We start from the raw sequence: 17689 nt of genomic DNA on the forward strand, positions 1-17689 counted from the left end.
AAAGTGTTATTTCCCTCGTATGTTTTGAAAATGGTGATATAATTGCTTATATTTTCTGATAGAAAAAAGCATTTAGGATTTTTTTTTCTTTCTTTCTTTCTTCTTTTTTTGTCTTTTTTTTTTCTTCTTCTTCTTCTTTTTTGGAGACACAGTGTATCACTCCTTTGGCCCAGGCTGCTGAAGTGTGGTGGCGTGATCTCGACTCACCGCAGGCTCACCTAGGCTCAGGTGATCCTCCCACCTCAGCCTCCCGAGTAACTGGGACCACAGGTGCACGCCACCATGCTGGGCTGACTTTTTCGTATTTTAATACAGACTGGATTTTGCTATGTTTTGGAACTCCTGGGCTCAAGGGATTCTCCACCTCAGCCTTCCAAAGTGCTGAGATTACGGGCATGAGCCACTATACCCAGCCCAGTTTTATTTTTTCTAAATAATTAGGGATATTTGTGGGCAGTCTACCCTAAATGAATGATGAAAATTAATACGTGTAGTATAAAAAATCAAATTATAGCATGAGACTATGAAATTGAATGCAACCATAGAAAATAAGAAACAAACCACAATTTATGGAGGCATTAAACATTTCTTGATAGAATTCACCACATTCTTGAAGTGAAATAAGGAATAAGGGAAAGTATTTGAAAATAGCCATAACTGAAGAAAAGAAGGAGATGAATGTGGGCACAGTGAAGATACTTAAGGAGAAAATGACTTTAGAGACTTAAATATTCTCTGTCATGACTCTCTTACTTCTTATGGTGTAGATGCCTTATTGGAGGAACTGGAACGCTCCACCCTTCAGGACAGTGATGAATATTCCAACCCAGCTCCTCTTGCCCTGGATCAACATTCCAGAAAGGAGAGTAACCTTGACGAGACTTCGGAGATCCTTTCTGTTCAGGATAACACAAGTCCCTTGCCGGTAACTTTTCATTTATTATAGTCCTTAAACATGGATGTTTGAGTGCATTTCTGAAAATTAATTGTATCCCACATAAAATGATATGAAAGAAGAATAATATATCCAAGAAAGAGAAAAAATAATGCCTCAGTGTTAATCTAAAGATGTTTTTGGAAAGAGGAGGAGAATTGAGAAAATTGTCGCAGAGGAATGAGTTTGAGTTTTTGAGAACTAATTTTTTTTTTTTTGAGACAGTCACACTCCATCTCGAAGGCTGGAGTGCAGTGGCATGATCTTGGCTCACTGCAACCTTCACCTCCCAGGTTCAAGTGATTCTCCTGCCTCAGCCTCCCAAGTAGCTAGGATTACAGGCACGCACCACCACGCCTGGCTAATTTTTGTATTTTTGGTAGAGATGGGTTTCGTTGTGTTGGCCAGGCTGGTCTCGAACTCCTGACCTGAGGTGATCTGCCTGCCTCGGCCTCCCAAAGTGCTGGGATTACAGGCATGAGCCATCGTGCCTGGCCAAGAACTAAATTTTTTCTAATGAGCGCATGGTCACAGGCAGAGTATTGTCTGATTCACTGGGAATATTCTGTTACTGTGGGGGCATCAGAGATCCATATTGCTGTTTGACTGGAATGTTTGAAGTCTTCTCAGGGTGACTTTTTAGGGTCACCACTTCCCAGGTCTTATTTTCTGCTGAATAGATTAGGAAATTCAATTATTAGTTTACACAGAGATGATGAAGCTCTAGGGAACCAACTGAAGCTAACCAAACTGACAAGTGATTATATATATATTTTAAAAACCTAGGGCAGGTGCAGTGGCTCAGGCCTCTAATTTCAGCACCTTGGAAGGCTGAGGTGGGAGGATCACTTGAGGCCAGGAATTTGAGACCAGCCTGGGCCACATGGTGAGACTCCTGTCTCTACGAAAAATTTAAAAATGAGCAGGGTGTGGTGACATGTGCCTGTGGTCCCCGCCACTCAGGTGGCTGAAACAGGAGAATCACTTAAGCCCAGGTGGTCGAGGCTGCAGTGAGCTATGATTGCACCACTCTGTCCCAGCCTGGGCGACAGAATGAGAGCTTGTCTCAAAAAACAAACAAAAAACAAAAACACAGAACTTAGAAATCAAATTTATTAATTTATGGTTACAGTTAAAGCAATCAAGCAAAGCAGCTGTATTTACTCATATATGCATTCTCCTCCTATGGATAAGTCTATATGGACGTACGTTATAATTAAAAGGTTGCTTGATGAGAATGGAATTAGTGTAAGATGAATTAAGTAGATGCTCTTCATAGCTGGTAATTTTGTACTACGATGTTTTGATTCGTCATTGTTCCCTACATGAAATAACCAGAAGCACAGACCTGAAATTTGAGCTCAGGGGTGGTTTACCCCCTAACTGTTCTTTTCTCCAAACACATACACAGTTTTAAGGATATGAATTTGTCTCTCTACTAGGGGACCATTGTCTTTGTTCTCAATGTTAGATTATAGCTGTAGGCTCCTAAGTGGTCTCCTGCCCTTTACCCCGCTACAGTCTGTTCTCAAGCAGCCAGGGGCACCTTTAAAAACTAAAGTCAGACCCTGTCATTCTTCTGCTCAAAACCCCACAATGACTCCCTATCTCATTTGGAGTAAAAGCCATAGTCTTACGTTGATCTTTCTGGGGTGACCATATATCCTGGTTTACCTGAGACAGTCCTGGGTTTATGCTTGTTTTTGTCACATCCTATTAACTTTGCTTTTTACCCCAGATTTTCAATTTTGTTTAAAGTTTTCTTACCAGTATTTGCATTAAGTAAGCCAGTATGGCTTAACAGACCTACTTCCAGCTTCTTCCATGGTCTCATCTAGCAGTGTATAGAACACATATTCAGTGAACAGTGTTCTTTTTTTTTTTTTTCCCCGAGATAGAGTCTCTTTCTGTCACCCAGGCTGGAGTGCAGTGGTGCAATCTTGGCTCACTGCCATCGCTGCCTCCCAGGTTCAAGTGATTCTCCTGCCTCAGCCTCCTGAGTATCTGGGACTACAGGCGTGCACCACCATGCCTAGCTAATTTTTGTATTTTTATTAGAGACAGTGTTTCACCATGTTGACTAGGCTGGTCTTAAACTCCTGACCCCAGGTGATTTGCCTGCCTCAGGTTCCCAAAGTGCTGGGATTATAAGCATGAACCATTGTGCCCAGCCAAATTCTGACTTAATTATGGTTGAATGCAAAAGATGGCTAGTGATAACTTGTCATTTTTCTTGATTCCTTTCAGATGAAACCTAGCTAGCAGCAACCTTTCAAGAATTATATCCAGGGTGCTGGCTGTTAAAGCTAAGAGCTCAAGCATAAGTAGTCAGAGATAGCTAACTCTTCTGATCTTCAGTGGTAGCAGAAACATTTCTGAGGCTTTTCCCCCTGCTGGCCACTTGGCAAACCACCACTCATGCCCTCCCATGGTCATGTGGTGGGTGGCCTGTGAGATGCCTGGAACCTCCTCAGAGTCAGTAGAAAATGGGAGAAATTGTGGCTTAATGTCATACAAATTTTAGGAAATAGAGGCTAAGTAATTTTGCCATAGAGTATAGTGTAACCTAATTGTTTTATTAAAGCAGTTTTGTTATTATTTGTATATGTGAAGCTCTATTTCTTTTATTATATGGTAATACCTTTTTAATTTTACAATTTTACAATAAACCCTTTCAGCAGTTAGCTCAAAACCAAACCAAAACAAAACGCACATGTTTAATTGTCTCAAGAAAGCTGATAACGAATATGCAACATTTGGAAAATATTTGTCAATATTTACCATGCACCATACAGGCTCACTATCCCTTTGAAAACCAGAAGGTACAAATATGGTGAAGAAGCTTTGGCATCTATTTCCAAAGTTAATAATTTAAGAAGAACATGCCTTAAAATGACTTCAACATGGCAGCTGCTGGAGGCCTGTGTATATATCATTGTGAAGCACACCTTCGCATTAGTATCAAATAACTCACAAATTAATTTTGCTCATTTTCAATTCCACGTTTTCTTGTCCTTGTAAGTAAGCTGGTAATAATTAATGAGTGATTTTCCTTTGCAAACCTTCAAATAATGTTTTTTATAATAGTGTCGTTAAAGGTCTCAGTTCAAAAATGTATTAATTCCGAAATGTTTCAATTCTATTTTTTATCTAATTCAAATAATCAAAATAAAATATGTGAGAATTTATTTCCTAGTCAAAAAGTGAAACATCTGACATTGTTAATGCCACTGTAAATTTAGTTGAAAAGCTCAACGTTGAATATAAACTGTTGTTTTGTTTTAAGAATAGGAATACAAATGTTAATAGAGCACACATTGCGATAAAATAGTCTTACCAAGTTAACAAGCTATGGAGCAGAAATGTACTTGGAATTGGTTGTAATGTGCACAGAATTTGTGACTGCATTCAAACAAGCTGCAGTATTCTGTCGGTCAAAATAGAAACAAATTGTCAAAATGTATAAATATAAATAAATACACACACACACACACACACACACACACACACAGATTATATAACTGATCTACAAAACTTTTCTGACAGAAGCTGATATCAAATACTACCATGCAAGGAAACATTTCAGAATTACTATATGTATATTCCTGTCTGTGTTGCGTGTCATCAATTGGATTTTGGGAATGCCTGAGCCTTTGAAAAACCACTTTGTAAAGCAACCCAAATTTAGATTGCATTATGTTCAAGACCAATTGAAAATTTTTGATCGATTACTCAATGAATGTAGCATGAAAATTCAGCCTTTGAAGCTTTTAGCAAGTTACAATTATGTAAAATAAGGCTTGCAAAGGAAGAAGCTCAAATTTTTTCCTACAAAAGCCAAGAAGGAATTGAACAAATCAAAAGATGAAAGCAGATATGGTTTAATTATCTAATTTGACAATTGTGCTTCAGAAAAATATTTGATGTATTTTGAGTTCTAATTTTATTTGCGTAAATTTTATTCACCAAAATGGAGAAAATTGTGAAAGTCTATGATTTTGCAATATCTAGATTTGGCAAAATGTTAAAACAATCACAGATATAGACAACTTGAAAGTTTTATCTTGTAAGAAAATTATTGAACAAAAGTGCTTTGAATGAAGGTAGAAAGACAGCACCTATGACGATATTGGCCTGAAATATTTACATATTTTAATATAAAAAATGAAAAGATTCTTCATTTAGCAGAACTTACAGGTTCATCAGTATCTAGAGAAGAAATGTGTTCTCTGTTAAAAACATTACAGTCTACAGTGAAACATCAATTAAAGTTGTCCACAATTTCAAATATATTAACCACAAAATGAAATTTTGAAAAAAGATTGCAGTTTTGTAAACATAATAACTGTTTTAAAAAAAAATGGAAAAAAACGCATGTTCCTGAAAAATGTCCACATTACAATGCTAGGGACAATAATATCTAAATAACCAATTAAGGTATGTGAATACATATCAAGAATAATTATCCGTACCATTTAAAAATGTTCAGATAATCAATTTTTTTTTTTTTTTTTGAGACAGAGTGTCACTCTGTTGCCCAGGTTGGGGTGCTGTGGCGTGATCTCAGCTCACCGCAACCTCCGCCTCCTGGGTTCAAGCAATTCTCCTGTCTCAGCCTCCCGAGTAGCTGGGACTACAGACACCCATCACCATACCTGGCAAATTTTTTGTATTTTTAGTAGACACGGGATTTCACTGTGTCTGATCACTTAAGACCAGGCTGGTCTCAAACTCTCCTGACCTCTAATGATGTGCCTGCCTTGGCCTCCCAAAGTACTGGGATGATAGGTGTTAGCCACCATGCCTGGCCAATATTTTTTTAAAGTTGCTTGAATGTTCACAAGTTTGTATCACTTTAAGATATTTCAGGAAATTTTTATTTTGAAAATAAATTTTGGATAGAATTATCTTATAGCTCCACTAATATAATAAGACCAAATTCGGGTCAATAAACTTTTTTTTTTTTTTTTTTTTTTTTTTTTTTTTTTTTTTTTGAGATGGAGTCTCACCCTGTCACCCAGGCTGGAGTGCAGTGGTGCGATCTCGGCTTACTGCAACCTCTGCCTCCCGGGTTCAAGTGATTCTCCAAGCCTCAGCCTTCTGAGTAGCTGAGATAATAGGTGCGCACCACCACTCCCAGCTAAATTTTTGTATTTTTAGTAGAGATGGGGTTTCACCGTGTTAGCAGGGATGGTCTTGATCTCCCGATCTCGTGATCCGCCTGCCTTGGGTGCCCAAAGTACTGGGATTACAGGCATGAGTCACCGTGCCCAGCCAATAAACACATGTTTTAAAAGTGATATAATATGATGACTTTTGGAACCCCTTTTCTTTCTAAAAAATATCCCAGTCTGAGCATTTGGTGACGTGGCCACCCCATCTGCATGATTTGGCCCCTTTGCTTGCTGCCCCTGTGTCCCTGGTTCACTCTGCTCAGGCCACACTGTCCTTCTCATGGTTCCACAGAAGCTCCAGGTGCTTTTCCTGATGTGTGACATGACCTGGATCCTGTGACCCCAGATACTTGCTTTCCTTCCTCACCTCCTATATAAGTCCTTGCTCAAGCATCCTATTCTCAGTGAGTCCTTCCCCGATCAGTATATTTATAATTGCCATCTCCCCCCCACTTCCCATCTTCTATCCAAAAGATTAATTTTGCATATTAATTTATTATCTGTTTTGCACCACCGGAATGTAAACTGCAGGGCTTACAGTTTTGATTTGATTGTTTTGCTTTTTGACTGCTACATCCTCAGTCCTGGCACATGACAGGCCCTCAATACATACTTGTTCAATAAACAAATGAATTGCCGGCCAACCACCTTTTAGATTCACATGTTATTTCTTTTCATATGTCAAGTTTAATAACATTATAGTGTCCCCCTAGGCACCATCCTGTTTAGTTAAAGGAGCTTAGCTCTGACCCATTTTATTTGTTTTATGGTTCTAATCTAAGGAGGGTCAACTACTCTATTTCGGTGGTTTTTAGGCAAGAAGGGGCTGCCAGTGTTTGTTCACATGCCAACTACTCTGTTTAGAATTTGGATTTTCTTTGTGGGATGGCTGGTAATTCCCCTGTCTTGTGAAAGAAGAACTTATAGATATGCCACTTGTCAGTCCCCTTTAAAAGCTACAAACATCTATTAACCATGGGTATCATTAAGCCTCAACATTCTGATAACAAAAATTTATTCTTTGCTCTTCTCTTGTCACTTACATATTTTAGGCGCAGCTCGTGTATACTACCAATATCCAGGAGCTCAATGTCTACAGGTATTTTTTTTTTCTATTAAATGCTTTTAAAAATTAAAGTTAGTAGATAATTGTTATCAATCTTTGTTTGGGTGATAATTTGTTTTGCAAGTGTTTATTATTAGAACTCCCATATCATCCTCCTCTTTCTGTAGTCTTTGAACATTGGTAGAATTCTGCAAAGCTCACTTGACAACTTCTCAAGGTGCCTGGCTTCTGGAGGGGTTGTCTAGGCTAGTGGGCCCTGCTATGTCCATTACCACCTAAAAAAGTGTAAATACTCCCAGAGTTACCACAGATGTTTTGTCCACACTATTCCAGATGTTACGCTTCAGTTTCCTGAAAGATAAAACACACCTGAAGAAACGTCAGCAAGATTCTAACAATGTCAAAGCTAGGATGAGGGTTAAACTAAGACAGTGGGTCTCCATGGCCAACTGATGAGTATTTACTTTTTCTTTCCATATTTGCTCAAAATTTATATAATGGGTAGAGGGATTTCCTTTTATGAGAAGTTCCATATTGAAACAGATACGCTTACTAAATAATTTCTCCTGGCTAAAGCAGAATTGGCAGTCTGAAAAAATAAAAAGGTGAATTTACTTATTCTCTCCTTAGTTATAGCTTGCAATTTTTAACATCAGACAACTTTCTGGAACACAAATTAAAGGGCATAAAATATAGATAGTAAAGATTCATGCTTGGGAAAGAGTGCTAGACTACACCTTATTTGGTTTCAGGATTGCAGTCAGTAGTGCACACATGCAAGGCAAAAATATAAGGCAAGCACTTGTGCTACAAAGAAGGTTTTCTAACTTCCTTTTTCTGTTTCCTTGGATCTATTGACTCTGTTTTGGTACTACATGCTGTTTTGGTTACTGGTAGTTGTAGTATAGTTTGAGCAGTTAGGTGACGCTCCAGCTTTTCCTTTGGCTTAGGATTGTCTTGCATGCGGCTCTTTTTGGTTCCATATGAACTTTAAAGCGTTTTTTCCAATTCTGTGAGAACTATGATAGCTTGATGGGGATGGATTTGAATCTATAAATACTTGCGGTAGTATGGCCATTTTCACGATATTGATTCTTCCTTCCATGGCATGTATGTTCTTCCATTGTTTGTGTCCTCTTTGATTTCACTGAGGCAGTGATTTGTGTTTCCTTGAGAGGTCCTTTATCCCTTGTAAGTTGATTCCTAGGTATTTTATTCTTTTGAAGCATTGTTGAATGGAAGTTCATATGACTCCCATATTGGGTATATACAGTTATAATTATTTTACAAAGACACGTGGCGTATGTTATTGCAGCACTTTCAAATGCAAGTTGGGATCAACCCAAATGTCCATCTGTGACAGATGGATTAAGAAAATGTGGCACATATACCATGGATATATGCAGCATTAAAAAGGATGGTTTGGTCTTTGTAGGGACATGGATGCGCTGGATAACTCATTCTTAGCATCTATCACAAGAGGAGAAACAACACGCAGTTCTCATCATAGGTGGGAAATGCAATGAGATCACTTGGACTCGAGAAGGGAATACACACCGGGGCTATCGATGGGAGGGCGGAGGGGGGAGGATTGCATTGGGATTATCATGATATAAATGAGATTGAGGGTGCTGACGAGTTGATGGGTGCAGCAACCACATGCACAAATATACGTATGTAACAAACCTGACGTTTGCAATGTACCCTAGAACTAAAGTATAAATAAATTATTATTAATTTAAAAAAAAAAAAAATCTTCCCTCTTAAGGATGCTTTTTACTTTGGTGAAGGTGAGTTCAATTTGTTGATACATATTGCCAGTTTGTTCTAGTTCCAAGGATGTTGCCAGGTGAGAATTCCTCCTAGCCCCTCCCCAGTCCCTGAAACCCCTATGAAAAATAAAAACAAAGCAAAACAATAACAAAAAGTGGCTGGCACACAATAGGTTCTCAGTAAATACTTGGTTTCTTAAATCTAGGAAACCAAGACTCCAAAAGAAATGCGAGTGAATGCATGAACATATAACATGAAAACTAGCCCAACCAACAGCCTGTATATCTGGCACTGATTAATTGATGGTCTACCAATACTAACTTATTGACACTCTCTTCCTCATAGTATGGGCCTCTCTGGCCTATTTCCCATGATTTCCTCCTTCTCTTGCTCCAGGGGAGCTGACCCCTTGGGTTTTCCAGGCTCCAGGATCAGTTGGTCCTCACTGTCTTCAACCAATGCGAGGCACTGTGGAAAGACTGCAGGGTAAAAAGCAATGAAATCCAGGGCATTTCCCCCTCAAGTCGCTCTATTTCCACAGGATCTCTGTCAGCAGCTTTATCTTCTTTATGACTTCAGCTGGAGCACAACAGGTCTGCTGTGGTTTCAGCTTCTGCCTGTTGACTTGGGCGCCTAGTTCTGGTAACTTTTCCTCTTTTCTTTGTCCCTTTGGCTTAGGGGTAGTAGTGGCTTCTGGGTTACTCAGTGTCTTCTGTTTTGCTTCTTAGCTCTCCCCTCACCTGTGTAATCAAGTTTCTGGGCTAAATTCTTTCTGTGTATGCATGTAGTTTGTGTTTTCCTGACTGGCCTTTGAGGTACTCCCCATTACTGAATGATACTTGCTGTGTAGGCAGGCCTCTGTGGGAGAGTGACATAAAATCCAGGTGACCTAGTAAATATATAATAGATGGATGCACATCCCTGAGACTGGTGTCACTCTGAGCTGGCAAGAATAGCATATAAATGGGATATTAGACACACAAACTATATTCCTGCATTCTGTTTCTGCTATGTACTCTGGCTTGCTTAAATGAACTAAACATTGCTTTTAACATACCTTGAAAGTATTTTCAATACTAGATCTGAATATAACAATGGAATAACATTTCTAGTATAGTTACAAATCAATAGCAACATAAGCAATAATTTAGAAATGTATCTTTTCCATAAACAAAAATAATTCTGCCAATAGTCGAGAGGAACAAGTCATAAAAATATAACAGAGAAATAAGTACGGGAAAAAAAAACTCAGCACAATGAAGCCCCTTGCTTAAGTCTGGATTCTTTTAGATGCATCTTTTGTGATTTGTGTTACTGAAATCTCTGAGCAATGAAGTAAGTTGCTGCTGATGACATAGCCAAGCATCTTTACTATCTTCAAAAGGTCAGGGAACGAATCAAAGGCTCTTCTCTTTTCAGGAATATTTCCGCAGCAGGCACTTTAATTTGTAATCATTAACTCTTCAAAGTCTCTCGTTTCTTATACAGAATTTTATACTATTTACTCAATAACTGTTGGAGTATTATAACAATGATCTGTTTCCCTTTCTACACTGCACTAGGACTCTAGTTAAAAACCAGTAGGAATTCTTTGAATAAGCACAAATTTGCCCCAACTGTGAGATGGGACGGTTTTTAGGAATATACAAGCCCTGCTAAGAAACTGCATTTATTCTACATTTGGGCATAGGGCAACAGAATGTGTTCACAGTCCTGCTGCCTTTGGTATTCCCAAGCCATTTGCCTGTGGCAGCACCTACCAAGGGATTATGACTGACCGAGCTGTGAGAAAAAGCTCCACTGTACCTTCTTGGAAACATCCAAGATGGAGTGAATCAATTACTTGCATACTTGACCATTTTTGCTCTCAGATTAAAATAAAAAATCTTGCATCTAGTAGAGGGCCATGTCGTACCTAAAAGATAAATCTTTTATCTTAAGAGATATCCATTTTCCTCTTATATTTTCCTTGTTGTTAAATGATCAAAAATAAGTGAACATGAGACATGTCGTATCCAAAAGATAGTCTTTTCTTCTTAAGAGAGAAAAGTATCCACTTTTCTTCTACTTTTTTCCTGGCTGGTAAATACATAAAGATAAGTAGTAAGTGTGTGTTTTCATTTTTGAAAATATATTGAGTGAAAGACAGAATATTTACTTTTATTTGTGGCTTTTGCATCTTTGTGCAGATGAGAGAGAAAAGGCTTGAGTGGTCGTGAGACAGAGGGTTTTGGTTTGGTGCGTTGTTAGCTAAGCTTTGTTGATTAATGTTGATTACAAACATGATTCCACAGTCAGTTACCTTTTTATACCTTTGGACCCAGTGATTTCACTTCTTAAAATTTACTCTATATAAATGATCAAACATGGGTGCAAATATTTGTTTAGCAGTATTGACTGTAATAACGACAGAAAACAATCTAGGTGTCCAGCAATAAATTATTGGTTTAATAAATTATATAATACATTATATATTTGAAAACCATATAGCCTTTAAACATTATTTTGGCAGATAATTCAGGACAGACAGCACAAACTTTGCAGTTTGCAGGCCCAAGCTCTTTGTTACTTGCCAACTGTATTATGTACAAAAAAGTTTTTAACCTCTCTAAGCCCCAGTTTTTTCATTTGGAGGAGACAATACCAGCTCTTAAGGTTGTCATTATAAAAGATTTAAAGAGAACCTGTGTAAAGCTCTGTATAGAGTGTCAGGCATAGTGTAGACAGACATTCAATAAATGCTATCTATTATGGTTGCAGAAGATAGAAAAATGTTTGCATAAGAGTAGGAAAAACGTATAATTTGAGTTTTCTAAAATTACACACAATCATAGTTAAGTGTAATGGTATCAGCCGAAACGTCCAGAGTAATTGCCTCCTGAAAAGGGGATTACGTGTGTTTAAAATTTTTTCTTTATATGTCTCTGTAGTTTTCAAATGTTCTACACTTAACATGTATTAATTTCATATTTTAAAACAATTTAAAATAGAAACCTCTACACCGCGACTGTATTTATGTACTTTACTGAAGGTTGTTTGTAGAATCATTGTGTGTGTGTATGTGTGTGTGTGTGTGTGTGTGTATAACAGATATACAGGTGAATTGCACTACTGATGTCTCATCTGTCACCTCCACTACTTCATCTGTTGACCATGTGTGTTAGCTATTTTCCTAGTATAGATGACCTGTGTTTTGTTTTATTTTAAAAATATAACTTAAGATACAAAACTGTTTCATAAACTCATGTGCATAAACAGTCGCAGATTTTGGAAATGTATACATAGGGTGAAAAGTGAGACCACCCCAGTTAGAGTCTTTCCTCTCACCATCTCATTACCAACTCCATGGGTTACTGCTGTCAGGTTCTTCTCCTTACAGACTTATGTGCGTGCATATTCACACTTATGTACATGGGCTTATACATTTATATAAATGGAAGTATATTTTTTCTTTCTTTTTTTCTTTAATTTGAGACAGGGTCTCTCTCTATTGCCCAGGATGGAGTGCAGTGGTGTTATCTCGACTCACTGCAGCCTTGACCTCCTGGGCTCAAGTTATCTTCTCATCTCAGCCTCCCGAGTAGCTGGGACCACAGGCACGTGCTACCACACCCAGCTAATTTTGAAATTTTTTATAGAGATGGAATCTCCCTATGTTTCCCAGGCTGGTCTTGAACTCCTGGGCTCAAGCAGTCCTCCTACCTCAGCCTCCTGAAGTGCTAGGATTACAGGCATGAATGACTGCACCAGACTGGGAGTATAATTTTCATATTGTTCTGGGCTTTTCTTTTTTTACGTTAACAATGTATGTTGGAAGTCTTTCTTAATTCACATAAATCTATGTCTGCTTAGCAGTTGCATGTTATTCTATAGCATGGATGAACCATAGTTTATTTTACTTTAGCTCTGTTGGTTTATTTCCAACTTGCTCATAGAAACTGTACCCTAATAAATGTCCTTGCACATATATTTATATATATATGTCCAATTTTTCTGTAGGATAGATTCTTAGTAGCAAAATTGCTGAATCAAATGGTATATGCGTCTGAAATGTTGATAGACACTGCCCTTGCAAAGTGTTTATAAGTTTACTTAATTACCTATGGTATATATAAATGTGTATGTATATATATCTATATATAAAATTCATATTTTGCCAACACTGCATATTATCCCTCTTTTAAAATTTCAGCTAATAGGTAAATATTGGTATCTCATTGCTTTAAATTGCCAATTTAAAGATTAATGAGATTGAGGGTATTTTATATGGTAATAAACATTTGGGTTTCTTTTCTGAAGCCTGCTTTTAAAAGAATCCTTAGTTCAGGTTTCTGTTTGTCTAAATTGTTTACAGATTTCTTTAAACTCTTGAATATTATGTTTTAAATATTTGTTTATATTTAAGTTTTGTGAACTTAGCTGTATCAATTTTATTTTCATTTTTGACATCACTTCAGAATTTTGTGTCCATTTTAGGAAGACCTTCATTACCCCAAATTGTAAAATATATTCTTCATTTTTTTATTATCATTACATTTAAAAATATTTATATCTATCTTTAATTTGTCTCAAATTTATTCATGTATATGGTGTGTTGGGGATTCATATTTATTTTGTCACAAATAGGTTGTTATTCATTGAGTCGAGTAGTCTGTTTTAGGTGATTTGAAATGCCACATTGATCATATAGGAAGTTCTTTTAGGTGCAAGAGCCTGTTTCTGGGTTTTCTAATCTACTCCTTTGACCTATTTGTTTTTTTATCTTTATCTTTTTCTTTTTCTTCTTCCTTTCCTTTCCTTTCTTTTCTTCTCTCTCTTTTTTTTTTTTTTGACAGGGTCTCATTCTTCTTCTGTTGTCCAGGCTGGCATGCAGTAGTATGATCACAACTCACTGCAGCCTTGGCCTCCTGGGCCAAAGTGATCCTCCTGCCCCAGCATCCTGAGTAGCTGAAACAACAGGTGTGTGCCACCATATCTGGCTGATTTTTAAATTTTTGTAGAGACAGGGTCTCCCTATGTTGCCCAGGCTGGTCTTAAACTCCTGGGCTCAAGCAGTCCTCCTGCCTCAGCTTCCCAGAGTGATCACAGGTATAAACGATCACACCCAGCCCTATCTATTTTTTTTTTTACCAACATCATACAAATTTAATTATTGTTACTCTATAAGACACCTCATCTATCAAGACAAATCTTCTCTCCTGTTTTTCTTTCTTTTTTTTTCTTTAGAACTTTTAATTTTTGTAGAGACCAGGTCTCTCTCATGTTTCCTAGGTTGTTCTCAAACTCCAGGTCCCAAGTGATTCTCTTACCTGGACCTCCCAAAGTGCTGGGACCACAGGTGTGAGACACCACACACCCCTCCTATTTTTTTTTCCAAAATTGTCTTGAGTGTTCTATCCCATAAATGTTAACATCACCTTACTAATTAGCTTGAATAATTGTCAGAATTTTTATGTGAATTACATTGAATTTATAATTTAATTAGGGGAAACTGACATAATATTTATCTTCATTTATGTAGGACTTCTTTTCTAAAAATACATTTTATTGTGCATATTTAAGGTGTACAATATTATGTTATGGGATATGAATAGTTAGTAAAATGGTTACTATAGTGAGGCAAATTAACATATTTATTATCTCACACAGTTACACATTTTTGTTTGTTTTTGTGGCAAGAACAGCCAAAATCTACTCATTCAGCAGGAATCCTAAATACAACACAATTTCATTACCGATAGTTCTTATGTTGTACATTAGATCTCTAGGCTTGTTCATCTTACATATCTGCTACTTCATATTCTCTAACCTACATGTCCCCATTTTCACTCCCTTTCCTGCCCCTCATCACCGATATATCTACATGTTTGACCTTTTTAAATAACAAAAAAAATTCCACCTATAAGTGAAATCATGCAATATTTTTCTTTCTTATTTAACTTAGTATAATGTCCTTCCAGTTCATCAATGCTATGACAAATAGCAGGATCTCCTTTTTTTTAAGGCTGAATAATATTCTGCTCTGTATGTGTGCATATTTCACAATGTCTTTATTCCATTGGTGTCCGTTCATTGATGGACACTTAAGTTGTTTCCACCTCTTGGCTATTGTGAATAATGCTGCAATGAACGTAAGAGTGCAGATATCTTTACGAAGCGGTAATTTCATTTATTTTGTGTATGCCCAGAAGAAGGATTTCTGTGTCATGTGGTATTTCTATTTTTAATGTCTTTAGAAACCTCCATATTATTTTCTATAATGGCTGTATCAATCTACATTCCCACCAACAGTGTATAAGTGTTCTTTTTTCTCCATACCCTGGCCAACATTTGCCATCTTATGACTTTTTGAGAATAGCCATCTGTTTGTGAGTGGTATCTTATAATAGTTTGATTTGCATTTCCCTGATGATTAATGGTGTTGAATACCTTTTCATATACCTTTTGGCCATTTTTATTTCTTCTTTGGAGAAACATCTATTCAGGTCCTTTGCTCATTGTTTAATTGGATATGTGGATCTTCCTTTATGTCTGCCAATGGTTTTTCTTCATAGAATTCTTGCACATTTTTTGTTAAATATATTATTGATATTTTATAACTTTTGTTAGAATTGTGAACAGGTTCTTTTTTTCTCATTGGATTTTCAAACTGCTTATTGATGGTCAGTAGGAAAGAGGCTGCTTCATTTTATTCTTGTATCTAATCGCCACCCTGATCTTTTTTATTCATTCCAATGGTTGTTCAGTCATTTATCTTACATTTTCCTGGGAAATTATTATAGCATCTATTTTAAAATAAAGAATGAAGATGTGCTGCCTTTTTTCAACTATATAATTCTCTTATTTTACTTTTAAATGTGTTTGATAATGTATTCTAAAATAATGTTGAAGATTGCCAATGATAATAGGATCTATGTCCAACTTACCTCTTAATTAGAAATCTGCTTAATATTTGACTATTAATTATGAGATTTGCTATAGATTTCTTATGGAAACATTTTATCAGTTTATAGACTTTTTCTTATTTTTCTTGATATTCAACAACAGGAAGGGTTGTTAAATTTGTCTTTCACTGCTTTTTCAGCACATATCATTGTGTTTATAAAGTTTTTCTCGTATTTGTTAATGAATTATATTAATCTTTTTCCTAATTTTGAACTATTTTTGGATGACCAGTATAAACACCACCTAGCCATGACTTTTAAAATTTTTTATGTCTTTTAAGAAAACACATTTCAACTAATTTTATTTAACCTTCTCTCTCTCATGCATGCACATTGTTTTTTCTTTGATTTTAAAAGTTTCTGGGCTATATATAGAATGAAGTAATGTTCTATATTTTCTATTATTTGGAAATTTTATACAACGATACCCCAAAACTGTCAGTTTTGTTTTATTTCTTGTTTTCTATTTCATTAATTTATGCATTTATTCCTTCTGTTCAATTATTTCAGATTTTTCTGAGACTCTTGACTTGAAAGTTTTGTTTATTTGTGATCTTCCTCATTTTTTGATATCACACTTAAGGCTATTTATGTATTTTCTTCTCAGTAACATTTAGCTTTCAACTCCCAAAGACATGTGTATGTGTGTGCATGTGTGTGAGTGTGTGTGTGTGTGTTTTCATTGCTATTTCTATCTGATTTGAAATTCAGTTTAATCTTTTTTATCCCAAGAATTATTTAGAAGTGCTTTGTTTTTTCTCATGTGGATAGTTTTTATGATTAATTTGTACTTCTATTCACTCCAATCTAAGAATATGGTCTATATGATGTACTTAAAAAAATTTATTGAGCTTTACTTTGTATCCTCATACATGGTTAATTTTACTAATGATTATGCAGATACTTGAATAGAATCCATATTCTGTTTATTGGGTCCAAAGTTTTATTTATTTATAATTTACTTACAATTATATGAATAGGAAATCATCATCATATATATTATGTAAACTTTCTGCAGCAGAGATTTGCAAACTTGTTCTATAAAGAGGCAGATAGAAAGTTTGTTAGGCTTCATGGACTGTAAAGTCTTTGTAGCAACTACCCAACTATGCAGAAAAGCAACTATAGACAGTAAGTAAATGAATGGACATGGCCAGATTTGATCCAAGGACCTTATTTGTTGATGCCTGCTCTATATTCTAGTTTATTTTATTTTGACAATAACTGACAGGAGATATAATACTTTTTATAACTTAGATGGCCAGGGAGAAATAGAGACAAAAGGCAGAGAGAACTTGTTTAGATTTTCAGTCTAGTACATATCAATATGTATTTTTAAATACCCCCATCTCTGATTTTAGCTTCATATCCAAGGGATTCATTATTACAATTGCATTTCCAGTACTTTATGTGTGGTTTAACATTATTTGAGTTTTGATTTGTTCGTATGACTTTTTTTGTTTTCCCTCTGTAGTGAAGCCCAAGAGCCAAAGGTATCACCACCGCCTTCTAAAACGTCAGCAGCTGCTCAGTTGGATGAGCTCATGGCTCACCTGACTGAGATGCAGGCCAAGGTGAGTGCAGTCCAGATGATAAACAGGGCCCATGGGGTCACCAGTTTTTCTTTGTGGAACTCAGCTCTACATTCTCCCACTTAGGAATTTTCCTAAGTTGTCATTGCTTTTTCCAGACTAAATTTAATTCCATGAATTAACCCATCTTTGTACTATGTGTTAGTTGGACACAAAAATTAATATATAATATAGACTTTGATCTCAAGGAGCTGGAGTGTGCTTGG

At 36.5% G+C, this 17689-nt stretch overlaps 1 protein-coding gene across 1 annotated transcript in view; it reads left to right on the top strand.

Annotated features, from left to right (window-relative positions):
• LPXN (leupaxin) overlaps positions 1–17689 on the top strand; it is a 47580-nt gene that overhangs the window by 4814 nt on the left and 25077 nt on the right. The window contains exons 2-4 of the mRNA XM_017890804.1: positions 768–925; positions 7161–7207; positions 17366–17465. Of these exons, the coding sequence (XP_017746293.1) occupies positions 768–925; positions 7161–7207; positions 17366–17465 (305 nt within the window). The remainder of the gene's footprint in view (positions 1–767; positions 926–7160; positions 7208–17365; positions 17466–17689) is intronic.

The sequence above is a fragment of the Rhinopithecus bieti genome, unplaced genomic scaffold (assembly GCF_001698545.2).
Source record: "Rhinopithecus bieti isolate Rb0 unplaced genomic scaffold, ASM169854v2 scaffold_19722, whole genome shotgun sequence".
Lineage (NCBI taxonomy): Eukaryota > Metazoa > Chordata > Mammalia > Primates > Cercopithecidae > Rhinopithecus > Rhinopithecus bieti.